Source organism: Convolutriloba macropyga, chromosome 9 (genome assembly GCF_964194025.1).
Source record: "Convolutriloba macropyga chromosome 9, txConMacr16.3, whole genome shotgun sequence".
In the NCBI taxonomy this organism is placed as follows: domain Eukaryota; kingdom Metazoa; phylum Xenacoelomorpha; order Acoela; family Convolutidae; genus Convolutriloba; species Convolutriloba macropyga.
In genome coordinates, this window is record NC_134476.1 from 36,293,308 (window position 1) to 36,311,100 (window position 17,793).

The 17,793-nt window shown below is 38.4% G+C and overlaps 2 protein-coding genes across 2 annotated transcripts in view; one reads left to right on the forward strand and one right to left on the reverse strand.

The window, feature by feature from the left end:
* Positions 1-17,793, forward strand: part of LOC142346203 (uncharacterized) — a 139,137-nt gene that overhangs the window by 40,079 nt on the left and 81,265 nt on the right. The window contains exons 7-12 of the mRNA XM_075398714.1: positions 783-1,158; positions 3,780-3,963; positions 4,629-4,980; positions 12,905-13,041; positions 13,373-13,569; positions 14,031-14,329. Of these exons, the coding sequence (XP_075254829.1) occupies positions 783-1,158; positions 3,780-3,963; positions 4,629-4,980; positions 12,905-13,041; positions 13,373-13,569; positions 14,031-14,329 (1,545 nt within the window). The remainder of the gene's footprint in view (positions 1-782; positions 1,159-3,779; positions 3,964-4,628; positions 4,981-12,904; positions 13,042-13,372; positions 13,570-14,030; positions 14,330-17,793) is intronic.
* LOC142345759 (uncharacterized) lies at positions 5,587-11,599 on the reverse strand. Its single transcript, XM_075398063.1, has 2 exons — positions 11,288-11,599; positions 5,587-6,000 (listed from the first exon to the last, which is right to left on the reverse strand). Exons 1-2 carry the CDS (start codon positions 11,381-11,383, stop codon positions 5,731-5,733), a joined length of 366 nt encoding a protein of 121 aa, XP_075254178.1. The 5' UTR covers positions 11,384-11,599; the 3' UTR covers positions 5,587-5,730.

The following is a 17,793-nucleotide window of genomic DNA, read 5'->3' on the forward strand; positions in this document are numbered from 1 at the left end:
TTCACCTAAAGCTCAATACGAAACCTGTCGCACTTTTAGTCAAAGAGTCTACGCCAAAGGACTGCAAAGTTTAGTAAAACCTCAAAAAGAACATCAAAACTTCATTTAACATTACGAAAACACAAGAGTCGAAGCCAAAAAAAAAACATGAGTGATTCCATGAAAGCGATTTTTTTTAATAAATGGGCTTTATTTGGTTGCAAATGAGGCTTGCCATTATTGGAACCTTGATATGAAAAGCGACTAGTCTCTAAGTGACTTAAAGAACAAAAAAAAATCTGAAAAAAATTCTAAAAAAGGAGCTCTCAATTAGAATGCAAACTTTTTTGATATTAAACTTCCCTATGAGACCGGAACTATTATTTTTATCGCCTTTCGTCTATTAGGAACACAAAATTGATTCATTTTGTGGCGTGAAATGTAATTTTGAATTTCTTTTTTAATAGAAAATATCCTAAATTGAATAAAATTTACACTAAAAGTGAACAAAATCGTGCCAAATATCTCGTGTTCACACAAAACTTCAATCCTCGATAACTCCTCGAAAAAAATGAAATTCAAAAAATCTTTTTTTAAATTTCGATTTCTACGCTGGACGAGCTTTTTAATGATACCACTCACGTTTCTCTATATCGACTGACTATATCGATCGGCAAAAATTGTCTCAACAAAAAAAAAAACCCATTTGAGTATATAGTTCCCCCCCCCCACAAGTGTGGTCGGAACAAAAAAATCGTATGATGAAATTAAAAATAGGCAGATTTTATAATGTCATGTTTTAGATGACGAAATATTGACTAAACACAATGACACACCGAACCCAAAACCTCATTCCAGGACTTCGCGATCTAAATCGCTTTCCAGCTACCAAGAATCATCCAATGAAACTCAAGACCAAAACCAGGAAACGAATCAAACTAGTGGACACACACCAGTTACCACCACTTCCGTTCCCACGCCCGCCTTTTCTCACACCTCTCCTGATGTGAACCACTTTGATGTGCAGTGGTTGTGGTGGTGGCCATTTTCACCCTCATTCTCATTGAATCTGGACGTGTCAATGTGGCTATCGTTGAATGATCAGATCTGTTCCATCTGGTTCTCACTGGAACTCCTCTGTCGCGTTATATTCTGTCCCAATAAGCGCCATTTTTTAAAGTAAGTTTCGTCAATTCAATTTAAACTCTAGCCCCGTTCCAGCGCTTGTATTGCAATACAGACGTCAAAACATTTCGCTCATAAAAACTGCAGAAATCAACTTGAATCTTTTCTTCAACAAGATCGTGCTTCTTAAGATAAGCCAATGAAACTGACAATGGAATCTAACATTTTAACATTTTAGTAGCCAGCGAACTCAAAAATGATAACTGTAACGTTTCTTCTTTGCGTTCAGATTTCTGTTACACAACACGTAGGCATTAAATACAACTATAATAGAACATTCTTAGTAACTATTTCAGCTTAATAACAGCTCATTCTTAATGAAAAACTTCAGCAGGTGCAAAAACTTGCTCAATAATAGAAAAACGTGTTCAGTGGACGATTGAAATTTTGCGTGTTAGAGAATCAGCAACTGTTTCGAAAATATTAAAATATTCGAAAAGAAATTCTGATTGAATGCATAAAACAAGAAAAACTAAAAAGACAAAAGAAATATCAAAACAGCACTTTTTTGGAAGATGGTCAGAAAGAAGTGTAACAAAATTTCAGAACAAATAAAAATCACATGCATGTTTTTTAATGAAACAAATTATTATAGTGTTCAAAAATAGATTGTTTTTTGCATTTCTGTTCGCAGCTTATGACACAACTACATCAATTCACAAAAGTACTATACATAGTACTTTCAGTTAAATAACTGAACTAATATATGACTCTAAAGAGTGATTGGTATGTAAAATGTAAATGGATGATCAGTGAGTAGGCATCGGCTAAAAAGCATAATTGATACATTTGAGACCAGCCGACAGGAGTTGAGAAATATTTAGTTCTTGTTCCTGAGGGTGACAACACTCATTAATTCACACACCACAAATTCCAACTATAAGGTAAAGTTTGCAAATTACTACAAAAATGCATCGAGTCTAAAAGAAACGAAAATTTATTCTGCGTGCGTGCTAATCCCTTGTTTAGTAGTTATAGTTTTACATCGTGTTCCACGGGCCGCTGAGGCGTAGCCATGTCCCGTGAGGCATTGTCAATTGTATTAATTTCTTGCAAAATATTAGAGTTTGTTACGGCCAAGTGAAAGTGACGGCTAAATGAATGATTTTTTTCAACGCCGGCAATTTTTTTAAGCCAACCAATCAAACAAAAGTCTCTGTTTTGACACAATTAAATGGGAATTCACAGAAAAGATGTCCAGAAAGTTGTTTCATATATAAAGAAAAATTATCTCAGAGAAAATTTGACCAATAAGAAATGAAATAAAAAGCCGAACTTTCAGACAGAATAAGCTATCGACCGGAAGGATTTTGTAATGCTTTTGACAGGCTGTCACAGTCGCTCGCAGTGGTTGGAATTCATGGGTCTGCGCTTATGTTGCTAATCCGCGCGCATTAAAAGTCTCCGCCGATTTTTAGACAAACTTCAAGCTCAACAGAGGAAATTGAAATTTCTCAAAGGCATCTGATTTTAATGTACTGGTGCTCATTATTGTGTTTCTACCTGATGAAGTGGAGAAAACTTCAGTAGTTGAGCCCATCCATAGAAACTTCTCAGTATATGTTCGTTCCTTCAAACAGGAGCTTTTATTTTTACCTGACCAAAGTGTGGAGTATGGAAACAAACATTTAATGTGTGGAGAAAAAAAACAAGGCTGATTAAAAGTGATACAGTAAAATGTTGAGCTGCTGTATTGATAACCATAGTTATTTTAAACAAGTTAATTGTTAATTAAAAAGGAAATATAATTGCAAAAAGAAAATAATTATTAAAATTAATGTTTTAGGTCGTTTCTCCTCCGTTGGAACTAGACTAGTTTTTAGCTATGTTTTAGAGATTTTGTTCGTCTACTTCAGTAAATATAAATTTGTGAACATTTGATAAATTTTATTTTTTTACCCAACTGACTCACGGGTCCACCCAGTGAGGTCCGTTTGACCTCACTGCTGCAGATGTAGGTCATTTAAAATTCGGCCGAATAAAATGATGTTGCAGTTGCTATCATAACTGTTTGGCTGAAGCAGTATCAGTTACGATGATGATAGATTCAACTAATATATCAATATCCAGAAATTCTCTGCTATGGTGTTAATCTAAAGACAAATCAGGACCTTTTCTACAAGCAATATACGAAGCCTTTCTAAATTTGTAAATTGAATACCCGATTGTGTCGTTCCTGTAAATATCTCGAAGACCCAATTTGTGCATGTCCTTTGAATTGAAAATTGAAAAGCCAATTGTGTAAGTTCCTTCGAAAATAATTTAATCTCTCGATTTCGTGCGGGACTCAACTTAAAACAAATTGCTCTTTTTGAACGGTTAAAGAGATTGATTTCTTTATAATTAAAAACCATTAGTTTGATAACGAAGTTTATAGTTCATCACTATTTATTTAAAATTGTTGATATAAGATAATGTTAGCCACTATTGGCGAAAATCTCGCCGCAGTAAGACAATCTTGTACATGAGCAAGAAATGATTATAGGGGGGATTGAATTTTTAACAACGGTGCCTCAAAATCACTGTTTGATTTCTTCACGATTCGCAGATCCTAAATGTGAAATCGTAGATAAAATGGATCACGGAACTTTAAGCTAATAAATTGTCGTGATCAGGCGTTGGCTGAATGTGGTGGATGTTCTGGCAGTGGCTCCCTTCTACTTCCAGACTGTCTCCCACCTCCTTCTGTCCTCCTCCCCCTCATCCTCTTCTTCCACCATCTTGCGTCTATTAGAGATCACCAAAATACTCCGGATCATGCGAGTGTTCAAACTAGTGAGACACTTCATTGGACTCAAGGTACTTATTTTGCAGCCAATTTTGATGAAGTGTTGACTGTTTTTAGGAGGATATCAGGACCTTTCTTTCAAAATGGACGAACAGTGGATTGCAATTGCAATCATTTTTTATGTACAAGCTTGGTGTTGCGAGCTAGGTGCCCGGCTTAATAGCGTTCCGGATTTTTGAGTTTTACTATTTTCAGCATGATTACCGACTTTTGACTATTTTAGCAGCAAGATTGGTCAAAACACGAAGAAAAATGGTTGCGACAAGTGCTGTTGTAAATTTTAACAAGAATTAACTAAAACAAATCAATTAGAGTAGAGCGCGACTTTTGAAGAAATTTATGAGATTCTTGCTAGTTAACGATTCACTTTATAAGATCTTTTATAATAACTTAGCTCGAGGTATTTAAAGTTGTCAAAATTGACCTAGTTCTTTGCTCTAATGGTTGCTAATTCCGTGTTCTTGCAATATAGTCAGTTCCAGTCCTCTAAACCGATATTCTTTAGCAGCTGGTCGATACGAGTTAGACTAATTGATATCATTCAACCATTAGCCCTGAATTGTGCTTAATTTTGTGTTCCAGCAGTACTTCGTGTTAAATCTTGATACTTCGCAGGACTCGAAGTATATCAACAGCATTCGTAATGTACTATAGCATCCATATTTCAATATTTCAGGTGTTGGTGCACACAGTCCGAGCAAGTGCCAAAGAACTCCTCCTTCTAATTGTGTTTCTACTGATGGGTGTGATAGTATTTTCTTCACTCATGTTCTACGCTGAGGCACTGGGACACCTCACCACTACCAGTAGCACAACTAACACTGCTTACACTATCCATTCAGCTGCCCACCCTTATGAGAACCCGATAAAAATTGGGTACGGCTCTCAATCATCGGGAGGGGGAGTTCCAGGAGATGTTGGGGGTTCCGGAGAGAGCAGAGATGCAGGTGGTAGTGGAGATCCCGTGAATGAGTTTGACACTATACCTGCTGCATTCTGGTGGGCATTGGTTACCATGACCACTATTGGTTAGTACCTAGAGCTGCTCAATGCCTGGTTATTATTCCACACAGATTTTATCTACTATTCGTCGGGATTTTAAAAAACAATCCGTTTTCACAGGTTTTAGAGTACTAATGACTCAATCACAATCCGACCTCACGGAGGAAGAACAAAGAAGCTCGAGGACGCGTTTTTGGTTTAATAAAAATTGACCAATCGGTTAATTGGCATAAAAAAGTCTAAGTGATATCATCAAAAGCTTGAGCTGAGAAAACGAGCTGAAATTTAACCTTTTTTTGCATTGTAATGTTTTGCTTGCTAACATTAAAGCTTTGCTGAGATTTTGTTTAAACGGGCAAACATTTATTTTTGTTGATCAAGTCTTTCTCGGACAAAAATCCCAATAATAATTTTGTTCAAAAACTCTCCTCAATTATTTGCTAATAATTATTTGGTCTTAGATAGGTTTGTGTTTTTGAGATTGGAAATCATTAGAATCAGGCCTAATTTTGCTGCACCATTATTCTCTACTTGCCCGTTGGTCAGCCTTGACTCCTTTGTGTTTTTCATATAGTCTAAGTTTCATTGACTAGGGCTTACTTTTAGTAAAACTCGAAGGCTTTTAAAACTCATTTTCGTTTTCCTTAAACTCACTTTCAATTCATTAAAAAATTTAAATGAGAACTAAAACTATCAATATCTTCAGTTTTGTTCAGCCAAATTCTTCTCTTTCACATAAAAGTTCTCTAATTACGCCGCTCATACGAGTGGACGATCTACCACACAACAGGTGTGTAAACTCTGACGTCAGCTAAGCCATTGTACTTTTGGGTCTCTCGAAATGCAGCCACGTGGTCTGTGTGGCTATGGGCATCCAGTCGCTTCTGCGAAGTCCAAGTCTCTATCATCGCATACCTGATAAACTGGGAAGAATCGTCTTTGCTTCCCGCGGGTCCAGTTTTTTCACCTTTGCCATTGTTGCTCTGTTGTTGATCGGGTAGGACTACCTCTTTGTAAAGTTGGAAGTAAAGACACCCCTCCTCTTTCTATAACCAATAAATATTCGGTCACACTTTGACCATTGCCCGGTTCGAATGTCCTCCCTAAAATCCTCCCATTTTGATGTAAGAGTGGAGGGTAATTTGACTATGGGTGTTAAATTGATGTAAGAGTGCGGGGGTAATTTGTTCAGAGGGGGTAAAATGATGTAAGAGTTGGGCTGCAATGGGAGGACTTTTGAGGAATTACCCACCCCCCCCCCTGACTGAAATTGCCATGTAAGAGTGGGCTGCAATGGGCTGCAATGGGATGACTTTTCAGGAATTACCCCCTGACAGAAATTGCCATGTAAGAGTGGGCTGCATTGGGTTGCAATGGGAGGACGTTTGAGGAATTACCCCCCCCCCCCCTGACTGAAATTGCCATGTAAGAGTGGGCTGCAATGGGCTGCAATGGGAGGACTTTTCAGGAATTAACTCCCCTGACTGAAATTTCCATGTAAGAGTGGGCTGCAATGGGCTGCAATGGGAGTTCTTTTCAGGAATTAACTCCCCTGACCGAAAATTCCATGTAAGAGGGCTGCAATGGGCTGCAATGGGAGGACTTTTCAAGAATTACCCCCCCCTGACCGAAATTGCCATGTAAGAGTGGGCTGCAATGGGCTGCAATGGGCTGCAATGGGAGGACTTTTGAGGAATTACCCCCCTGACTGAAATTGCCATGTAAGAGTGGGCTGCAATGGGCTGCAATGGGAGGACATTTCAGGAATTACCACCCCTCCCCCGACTGAAATTGCCATGTAAGAGTGGGTTGCAATGGGCTGCAATGGGAGGAGTTTTCAGGAATTAGCCCCGATGGCTGAAATTGTCAAGTAAGAGTGGGCTGCAATGGGCTGCAATGGGAGGACTTCTCAGGAATTAACTCCCCTGACTGAAATTTCCATGTAAGAGTGGGCTGCAATGGGCTGCAATGGGAGGACTTTTCAGGAATTACCCTCCCCACTGACTGAAATTGCCATTTAAGAGTGGGCTGCAATGGGCTGCAATGGGAGTTCTTTTCAGGAATTAACTCCCCTGACCGAAAATTCCATGTAAGAGGGCTGCAATGGGCTGCAATGGGAGGACTTTTCAGGAATTAACTCCCCTGACTGAAATTTCCATGTAAGAGTGGGCTGCAATGGGCTGCAATGGGAGGACTTTTCAGGAATTACCCTCCCCCCTGACTGAAATTGCCATTTAAGAGTGGGCTGCAATGGGCTGCAATGGGAGTTCTTTTCAGGAATTAACTCCCCTGACCGAAAATTCCATGTAAGAGGGCTGCAATGGGCTGCAATGGGAGGACTTTTCAAGAATTACCCCCCTGACCGAAATTGCCATGTAAGAGTGGGCTGCAATGGGCTGCAATGGGAGGACTTTTGAGGAATTACCCCCCTGACTGAAATTGCCATGTAAGAGTGGGCTGCAATGGGCTGCAATGGGAGGACATTTCAGGAATTACCACCCCTCCCCCGACTGAAATTGCCATGTAAGAGTGGGTTGCAATGGGCTGCAATGGGAGGAGTTTTCAGGAATTAGCCCCGATGGCTGAAATTGTCAAGTAAGAGTGGGCTGCAATGGGCTGCAATGGGAGGACTTCTCAGGAATTACCCACCTGACTGGTATTTCCATGTAAGAGTGGTCTGCAACAATCGGCTGCAATGCGAGGACTTTTCAGGAATTACCCCCCTGACTGAAATTGCCATGTAAGAGTGATCTGCAATGGGCTGCAATGGGAGGACTTTTCAGGAATTACCCCCTTTACTGAAATTTCCATGTAAGAGTGGGCTGCAATGGGCTGCAATGGGAGGACTTTCCAGGAACTACCCCTCTCCCTCCTGATTGAAATTCAGAGTGGGTAAAACGATGCAAGAGTCGGGCTGCCAAGGGGGTAAAATGGTGTAAGAGTGAGGGGGTAATTTGTCCAGAGGGGGTAGAATGATGTAATAGTTGGGCTGCCAAGGGGGATAAAATGGTGTAAGAGTGAGGGGGTAATTTGTCCAGAGGGGTAAAATGAGCTAAAATTTGAGCTGCCAAGGGGGGTAAAATGGTGTAAGAGTGAGTGGGTAATTTGTTCAGAGGGGGTAAAATGATGTAAGAGTCGGGTTGCCAAGGGGGGTAAAATGTTGTAAGAGTGAGGGGGTAATATGTTCAGAGGGGGTAAAATGATGTAATAGTTGGGCTGCCAATGGGTATAAATTGGTGTAAGAGTGAGGGGGTAATTTGTTCAGAGGGGTTTAAATGATGTAAGAGTTAGGCTGCCAAGGGGGTAAAATGGTGTAAGAGTGAGGGGGTAATTTGTTCTGAGGGGGTAAAACGGTGTAAGAGTGAGGGGGTAATTTGTTCAGATGGGGCAATTCTAACAAGTATTATTCATATGTATAGACCGTCAAGAGTTGGACAAGCTTTGATGGTCTGGAAGATAAGGCGACGCAGCTGAGGGTACAGAGGTTGTGGGTTCAAGACTGGCAGTCTTCAGGTATGGGGGCTAAAACAATGTAAGATTGAGGGGGTAAAATGATGTAGGGGCTGCCAGGGGGGGGGGGGGGTAAAATGATGTAAGAATTGGGCTGCCAAGGGGGGAAAAATGATGTAAGAGTGGGGCTGCAGTGTGAGGATTTTTTTAGGAAAATGCAGCTCAAAACTCTTACATCTTTTTGGGCTGCATTGGGCTTCCAAGGGGGGTAAAATGCTGTAAGAGTGAGGGGGTAAAAGACAAATTAACCCCCCACTCTTACAGCTTTTTTGGTCTGCCAAGGGGGGTAAAATGGTGTAAGAGTGAGGGAGTAAAAGACAAATTACCCCCAAACTCTCACGTCGTTTTACCCCCCTTTGGCAGACCAAAAAAGTTGTAAGAGTGGGGGGTTAATTTGTCTTTTACCCCCTCACTCTTACACCATTTTACCCCCTTGGAAGCCCAATGCAGCCCAAAAAGACGTAAGAGTTTTGAGCTGCATTTTCCTGAAAAATCCTCCCATTGCAGCCCCACTCTTACATCATTTTGGGCGGAAAAATTCAACCCGGGTGGTCATATTTGATAGAATACTGTGATCACTGATAATATTTGATACATTATGCAAATCGAACTTTTAGACAATCAGACTATTAATTATACTTAAGATGAAAATTAGGTGACCAGTTAAAATATCAACTGAGAGCCAACGTCCCGTTGACTGCTATTAAATCACAAATCTGTACAGCAGCCAAAACAGCAACAATGACAATTTGGTTGCTTCTGGATTACTAGAGGAAATTAAATTAAATGTTTCAACTATATTTTAAATAAATTTAGCTATTCGATGCGATCAAAGAGCTCAAGTTTATTGACAGAAATTTTCAAAGACAGTCTTGGATTGTGGAGTTTACGGAACTATGATCAACTATGACCTAAAAATTCTGATTTAAGTTTGGAAGAAATATTATCAAAGAAATACTGGAGAAATTTTATCAAACGTTTTGCTCCTTTTGATGCAATTCTTAATATGGGCACATTTGACCTTTCTTGAGCTTCGTGAAGGTCGTCCAAAAAACGAATCGTTTCCTGAAAAATTTCAGCTAACCTTGCCTCAAATTTTTCAAAAAACTTAATGTGAAATATCGGACATGCCTAAAATAAGTTAAAAGAAAGATTTGAGAATTGTGCATCGATATGAGAACTTTTTCTGAAAACAGAATTTTTCATGTAGAAGCCAATTGCGGAAATAGTATAATTAATTTTTAACATTGTTATTTCTATTTTTGAGGTTTCTAAATAATTTCGGATTCGTGACTACTTTGGCAACTGAAAAGCTCTATGAACAGCTTTTTATTAGAAAAATAGTTAAATTAACTAAATAGTTGAGGTAATTCATAAAAGGTACATACTTTTGTGTATATTTTTTAGTTTGTGATAGAATTTTTTACATTCTCTACACTTTGAAATTGTGAAGACTATATGCAAATCTGACTTGAAAATGGTTCTAATTTAATGCAATTGTTGTTTTGACAAAGATTCCCATGTCTGCAACAACATTTAAAAACAGCAGCTCAGTGACACAAAATAAAAATAAAAGTAAGAGCAACATTTTGCTCGTTATATCGATTCTATGTTAACACCATTATGGTGAGAGTAAAGTCTGGTACCTTATTGGGTTGCTACCCCACAGTTTCTTAATTGATTGCAATCCTGTGCTCTACACTGAGCCAACTGATCCACACTGCGAAAGTCTGACCGTGTTCATTTATATTGCGCAATCATTTCAAGCTCCATCTTATGATCACAACTTCTAGAAAGTATATTCTAACATAAAATATTCCCGAAAAAAATTCAACACTTGGAAAAAAATTTTATTTTAACGGAAACAATCACAATGCTTTATTACAGTTGAATAAATCAAATCTTTATTTTGCATCATAACTGTAGCTCTTGTGCTTTGTCTTTAGTGTAGAAAATAGGATCAAATTTGCAGATGGGAGTTGCATGAATACTATATGAAAGCGAACGGAAAGGGTTAACTTGGTTTTTTAATCGAGAGTTGTTTACGAAAAAAGTTGTAAGCCGTTGGTATTTTCAGCGCTTTGAGTACTTTAAAATTTAAACCTGATCATAGTCCAAATTTTTTCTGCACTATTGATTGGACTTACTTTTTTAATATACCAGGAGCAGTAAAGCAAATTCATATCAGTGAAAACCGCATTTTACGCTCAGACTATTCTGCGCTTGAATCCGACTCTGACCAGTGTGAAGTGCTCTTAATTTTATAGTTTTGTTAGTGCATTTTAAACCAATCTTGATTAGATCCAAATAAAGTTTCAATCTGTAAGGGACGCATTAACCATCTTTTTAATTTACGCTTTTATTGACCACGTGTTTGCTACTGTTTTTGAGTAAATTATTTTTGTAACCATCGTTACAGGGTTTGCTTTATTGAGGAATATTTTAACCATTTGAGATCTCACTTGCACTTGAAGCAGTTTTTGGATAGACTAACCAGAGTTTTTGGGTTCACCATGCACTGCAATTCGGAGCGCAAGAAACTTTGTTTTATGAATGAGAACAATAATCAAGTTTATCAGGCGTTTGATCCTTTTGAGCCACATAAGTTTTGAAAGAAAAATTTTCAGCAAAACCTGCTATAGAAGAATTTATGATGGAGGAACGGCCGGAAAATCGGCTAGAGTGAAAATCTATTGTAAAAGGTGTTCGTGATAAACAGCGTCTACCACAAGACTTCTGTCATGCCTATGTAAATGCAGTCATGCCTGGCGTTTTTGTGATGTTACTTGGTAATAAAAAGGGTGTCTCGAGATGAACAAGTACCTGAGTGGAGTCTACAACTTGTTTGGCCGCTGGGAGCAACTTTGATTCGTCCTTCACGGAAAAGTAGGCGTGAACTCTCACTTCTTCACAGGACATGATCACCCTTCAAAATTTCAGATCCAAATAAGTGCAAGGAAAAAACCTCTAACCGCTTCAGTATCAAAAATTTATAAAACTATACTTGTTAAATGCAAAGATGTGATCGCATTAGGGTGATGAAAATATACCATTTGAATAATTGACTAGCTTTGATCGTTTAGTTAAGCCCCAATCTTTACTTTGAGGTACAGAGACTGCAAATATTTGTCTTTAGTAGGTTGTCCACTGCATTTGCGTTTAGTTGCGTTCTCCACCTTTTGTTTGCTCTTTGCATCAGATAAGCCAGCCTGAGAACTGATGAGCTTGACATTTAGAAAGGTATGCATGAGCTCTGGATTTGACCATTTTTGGTTTGCAATGAAGTCCAGTGAACCATAAATGAACTGCTAAGAATAACTTTTTGGGTCTTAATGCTTTTATGAGACAGTTCGAAAGGTGTTTTGACGGAGGTGGGCTGGCACACGATGTTTTTGTTACCTAGTTGTAGGGCTCAGCCTCAGTGGCCATATTAAGAGATGCTCGCATGCTCTCATGGTACCGAAAAATGGTCTTAACACAGGCATTAACCTTTAGTATTCTGCAACTCATACCTACCTGTCTTATATTCCCGTAATGGATCATAGTATATTTAGGATGGCCAGTATACTGATAATGGCATCCTATAGATTTATCATAGTAAAAATCTGTACTAATAGGTACAATCTGAAATAAGTCCAATTCTGAACTCTTTCTCATCATAATCAACTTTAATTCTGTTAATGCAATGAGTGGGGTTAGGGTGTGGAAGTTCGTGTGTCCAGGTGCTAGGTATTTGGTGATAATGGTTGGTATACAGGTCGCCAAACCAAATAAAACGCTGATATTCTTTTTTTTATTGACAATACAACTTGATTTCGACAAAAGTTTCTTTTTAAGCATTCTGAGCCGCAAAATTTGTTTGAACATGAGTAAATTTCATTTTAAGAAGTCTATTTTTATTAAAAACTGTTGCATAAGTTCAACACTTGTCAGAAAATTAGATAGATAATTATATACAGTTTAATGGTTTGAGCATCTTGATTTTGATTATCTCTTTTGTATTTTTGTTTACAAAAAATACCTATTTTAGCCCTTGCTTTTTTTAAATTATTGTACCCCTTGCGATGATTTCTACTCATGATTTAATTTTTAGCTCGGCCCAAACTCTGTTATCCTCTTTTGAGTGAATGCAAAAAGGCGCAACATTTTGTGTCAAAAAAATTTTGAATGTAATATTTCTGGCCAAGAAAAAGTCGAATGCAACATTTTGGGTCAAGCAAAATTCAACATAACAAAGTTTGGGTCAAGGAAACTTCTTGATTCAATAAAGTCAGTCTTTTCCCAAATTTAATATCCTGTTGGTCCTTGAAACAGTTTTCCAAGCTTAGAATCTCTTTTCGAAACAATTTCCAGATTTTGAATCTGCAAATCACGATAAGGATAATACTGCTGTGTGGTGTTACATCAAATCACATAACATGGGTTTGTTGATTCATGTAGGGTACGGGGACAGTGTGCCCAAGACATGGAGTGGGCGAATTGTGGGTGCCCTGTGTGCAATCAGTGGGGTGCTGACCATTGCACTACCTGTGCCTGTCATTGTGAACAACTTCACCCTGTACTACAACCACGCCCAGGTAACTCAATTATCACCTTTGGATGTATTTTAATAATTGAAATATGCTGATGCATATTTCGGAATGTGTCTGTACGTTTCAGTTAAGGATCATGATAACACCAAATTTAATTGGGAATTTTTTTGATGAGTCTTCGAAAAATTTAATGGGTGATAAACTTGTGGATGTTATCATTTAGTACTGTATACTATTAAACAGACTGGTTATAGATTTGCCCAGTAACTGTTTAGACTTCAAGTTCAGTACGGATTGGAGAATTTTTTATGCGTGTTTCTAATTTTTCGAATTTTCAATCCATCCTTCAAAAGCAGATTTTTAAAATTTCATTCAGGCTCGACTCAAGTTGCCAAAGAAGAGAAAAGCTGCCAAATTGGCTGGAGCTGGTCCAGCATTCAAGAGTCTGAAACATCTGGCTCTGTTGACCACAACCAGTCCAGAGTCACTGGAACGGGTTAACCAGAGAGCGGGCATCACCAGGGATAATAACACAGCACCAACAGGAATGCTTAGTCTTTTCCAACTTTCGCTGTGAACAGTTCAGAAAGAATCGGCGATGTTGAAAAATATTTAACAACTGACTCTAAAGGAATTGCAAAATGAAAAATGGGGACTAATAGCGAGAAAATTTTGATGGTTATAGAGAGAAAACGGAGCATGAGATAATTTGAGGGCCTCGGGAATTATAAGAATCCTCAATTCGAGCAAGGACATCTGATTTGTAATTTTATCTTAAAATTGACATAAAAACCGCATAAAATTACGCCCATTATTATAAAATCAAGATTTTGACTCAATTTGTGGAAATTTGGGAATCATAAAACGACAAAATAATGTTTACAATATTTTGGATTGAAAGGAAGTTACAAAAATTGCATAGGGCCCGTACTCATTTTGTGCTGGTCAGCTCTTTTTTATACTGCGATAGGAATGTCATTGAATGGAAAAGTAATGGTTATTTCAAATAAAAAAATTAAAGTTTTTAAATTGAGATTTAAAAAAATTGGTTCGGAGTTGGAAAAGACGCTTTATAACATATCTAATAAAACAGAAGGCAGAAATGTGGCTACAGTTGAACAAGACATCCATTCGCCAGTCTCAAACGAAGAAGACAGATCTGACCTTGAATACCAGGACATGCCACCCAACGATATCCACTCTGTGACGTCACCGGGTTCTCCCGACACAAGTGGTAGTGGGCACAATTTGGCCATAATTGCACCCACAGTTGACGAGGAAAATTACTCTGACAAGGAAGACACTCCTCTGTTTTTCCATTCAAGTAGACCAGGTTAGTCTTTTTATAAAGTTATTTGCACTTCGAAAGACTGTGAAACTTTGTGGATAAAAATTAGAGCGTCATGCACACATTCTTAAGTGTTGTCTTCAACAACCTGTTTCATAATGTTTTAAATGGTTTTACGTTTTAGTTGACACGAAGGAAGAAACGTTTTCAGTAAGGATTACTTTCATTCGGTATTGATTTGACATTTTTCCCAAAAAATTGGCAAACAAGGCAACTTTGAATAGCCCTATTTTTTTAAAATTCAGCAGTCGAATTGTCGTGTATTCAATATCTCGAAAGCTCTACTATGAGTAACAGAGTCGTGTAAAACTCATTAAAGATCCTTCTGGAAAATAACCTTCTTTTTTGCAAACATTGCGCCTCATCAGTTTATTGTAGAACTGGTCATTTTGCACAAAGCTGCTTAGATTAGGCTCAAAATAATTTCTTGTCTATTGGAATAATTGCTTTTAAAGAAGTTTTAAAGATGCAATTCTGAAACAAAATTTTTTTGGAGTCCTCATATTGGTAAGCGGTTTATTTATTTATTCTGCAATTTATCTTACTAATTCATAATTAGAAATGCATGATACTTTAATGGAATTGTTTATGAATAAAATTTGGCTGTATTACCTAATTGACATCTTGTTACAAGCTATGGTTCAAAACATTGTCAAATTTCAGATAACAGGCCCTGGAAAATCTACGTTTTGTGGAGTATTGAAACTTCTCTATAGCAATTGTCTTATTTGAACTCGGGTCAAAACGATGATGGTCTCTGTTTGCTCTATTCTATGTTTACGCGCAAAAGAATTGATTCAAATGCTTAAAATAATTGTCACGCAAGACAAAATTTTAGATAATTTACACACAAAAATCAAAATCGCAAAAATTAGTAAGGCTCGTGAGTTAACTTAAACGCCAGCGCTTTGTTTTTTTAATTTGCTTGATTTGATAAGCCTTTGAATATAAAAAGGTTTGTGGTTCTTGTCGCAATTCGATCTGATGAGAACGTTTTGTGTGTTAAAAAATACTGTGTGTTAAACTATGCCTAATTCACCATTGATTTTTCCCAGGCTGCAATTAGTGGAAGTACTTCTGCTTATTTTTTTGCTCAAACCGTCTCGAATTTTTATTTTTTTTCGCCGATCTTACAATAAAAAATAATACAGTCGGAAGCTACTATAATATCAACTATCAGAAATTTTGTGAATACTGCCATTGTTTCCTATTAACAGTTTAAGGGGGGGGGGGGTTAAGTTGACTACCTGTACTCCATGTGAAAACAATTAGTAGAAATACATCTCTAACTTCAAATTTAGCATTCGTTGAGTTGTTGATTGGCTAAGGGGAATCAAATAAAACTCAAATTTTAATTTTGGTATATATCTTACTTGGACCACTGAATCTTGGGCGATCCAGCAAAAAATCGGTCAAAGTCATTGGGCAGCATATGACTCCTTTGGGCATTTCCCGTTCTTCATCAATTGGTATCTCTCGTATTTTGGAGAGTTTTGTAACAAGAATCTAATTGGTTTTTACAAGTCTTTCCGCTCAAATAACCACATAATCGGTTATGGTCACCTCTCATATAGTGACAAAAGAAACCCTCACTCCCCTCCAGTTGGGTGAGAAGGATGCATTTAATGAGTAAACTCTGCACAAATCAGGTACAAGCCTCTGTTGTCATTAGTAGGGCGAATCGGGTAACTATCATATTTATGTTCCCACGTATTAATTGGATTGAAATGAATTGAGTCAATCGGTTGGTCGCAACGCTAGAACCTTCCGAGAAAGCAATTCTTCCGTCCCCCAGACAAGCTATTCTCTTTATTGTCCTTCGGGAGGTTTCAGACCAACCACCAAGAACTTCAAAAGACATCGGCAAAAATTCAATCCGGCTTCTCGGCAGTCAGCGTCATTGGCAGCTAGTTTACGGTGGTCAGCATATGTTAACGCATAACCGGGTGTATCCGCCGCCCTTGTAATGATTGTTGATTGCAGGGATGACACAACTATTACATCTAGCGCTGCTGGTTTTCCTTGTGTCCAGGAGGGTAAAAATACGTCTGCAGGTCGATATTGGTTGCTGCTGCTAAGGTTCTTTTTTTTGCTAAGGTCTCTGCAAGTTTGAGCGAAGGACTCAAACTAGCAGAGACACAAGAAGAGAAGACTTTGTCTCTCAGACGGTCGTGACGATGAATATTATCTCCTCGTCTTCTACAAGTTAAAAATTCATCCCCGTATATATCGCGGACAACATTTTTACAGTGGGGACAATTTCGGGGGCATCATATATAGGTATACCTAGCCTATATTTGACGCAACTTCGGAAATCTTTTGCTTCAAGGTGCAGGCCCAGTGCGTAAGTAGGAGGCATCGTTAACCAACCACCTGCATTAGGAGCAAAAAGAGACTGCAACTAAGCTCTTTCTCGCACATTTGTTGCCTGTGATAGAAGATCGTTGAGTGACTTTTGATGAAAAACTTCCTGAAATTTCTTCTGAATTCGCCTATCTACATCTTGCAATCAAACGAGACAATTGGCGATAAGTTCAATTTACAGAGTTTGTTTCATTCCAATAAGAGATTCCACTTTAGACGAAACAGACTCCACGGAACTAATAAAAGCAGCTAGATATTGATCTCAAACACAATCAACCCAACTTGATGGGCAAGTTTGCTTGTTTCCAATTGCTGCACGTAAGGTTTACCTTGATTAATGTTTCGAGGCAATCCCTCTGTGCATTGTCAAAATGATGTAAGACTTTAGTAACTGAGGGGATTGGTTTAACTGTGCGTAAAGAAAACAACATTTTGGGAGTACCAAAACAAATTTTAAGTATGCCATAAGCTGCATGAGGATCGTCAAGTTGCTGTAACCGATCTGGGAGGGGCTTTTTTCTCCACCCTCTTGATTAAGACTTCCGCATGATGAGACTCTGTTTCAATTGGCGCCCCGAGTACTTCAAAATCTTCAGGATCTGCACGCTTAAGTATTTGCCTTCTCTTTCCAAAATCTCTACGCTATGCATTACTTCGGCTTCAGTTCCCGCCAAAATGCCATCGTCAGTATACCAATAGTTCTGTACGAGCATGGGGACTTCCTGCTTTATCTTCTAATGAGGGGCATGAGAGCCAAGGAAAACAAAAGTGGCCCCAGAGGATCACCCTGTTAAACCCCACTTTCACTCTTTATAGCTTGCCCGCTGTAGAAGAGTAAACTGTGTCTTAAGTAGCACGAGCTAACAAACGGATATATACATGGTATTGATTTCAGGCACTCTGATAAAACTCCCATTCGTTTGATGGAATTGAAAGCGTTTTCAAAATCTATCTTGAGGACTCCTAAGCCTTTTTTTCCACACTCAAATACGCAGCTATTAATCAACTGAGCACAGTATCGTGCTAACAGTTTCAATATAGCTCCAACCAGTGGAGGTTTCAACTGTACACAGTCTGTCTAATAA

What these genes read in the sequence shown, in the direction of transcription:
- LOC142345759 (XM_075398063.1), bottom strand. Translation starts at nt 11,383, where the DNA reads ATGTCCTGTGAAGAAGTGAGAGTTCACGCCTACTTTTCCGTGAAGGAC. An exon ending in AAGTTGTAGACTCCACTCAG is followed by an intron (nt 6,001 to 11,287) that starts GTACTTGTTCAT and finishes TATTGGTTATAG; the next exon opens with AAAGAGGAGGGGTGTCTTTA.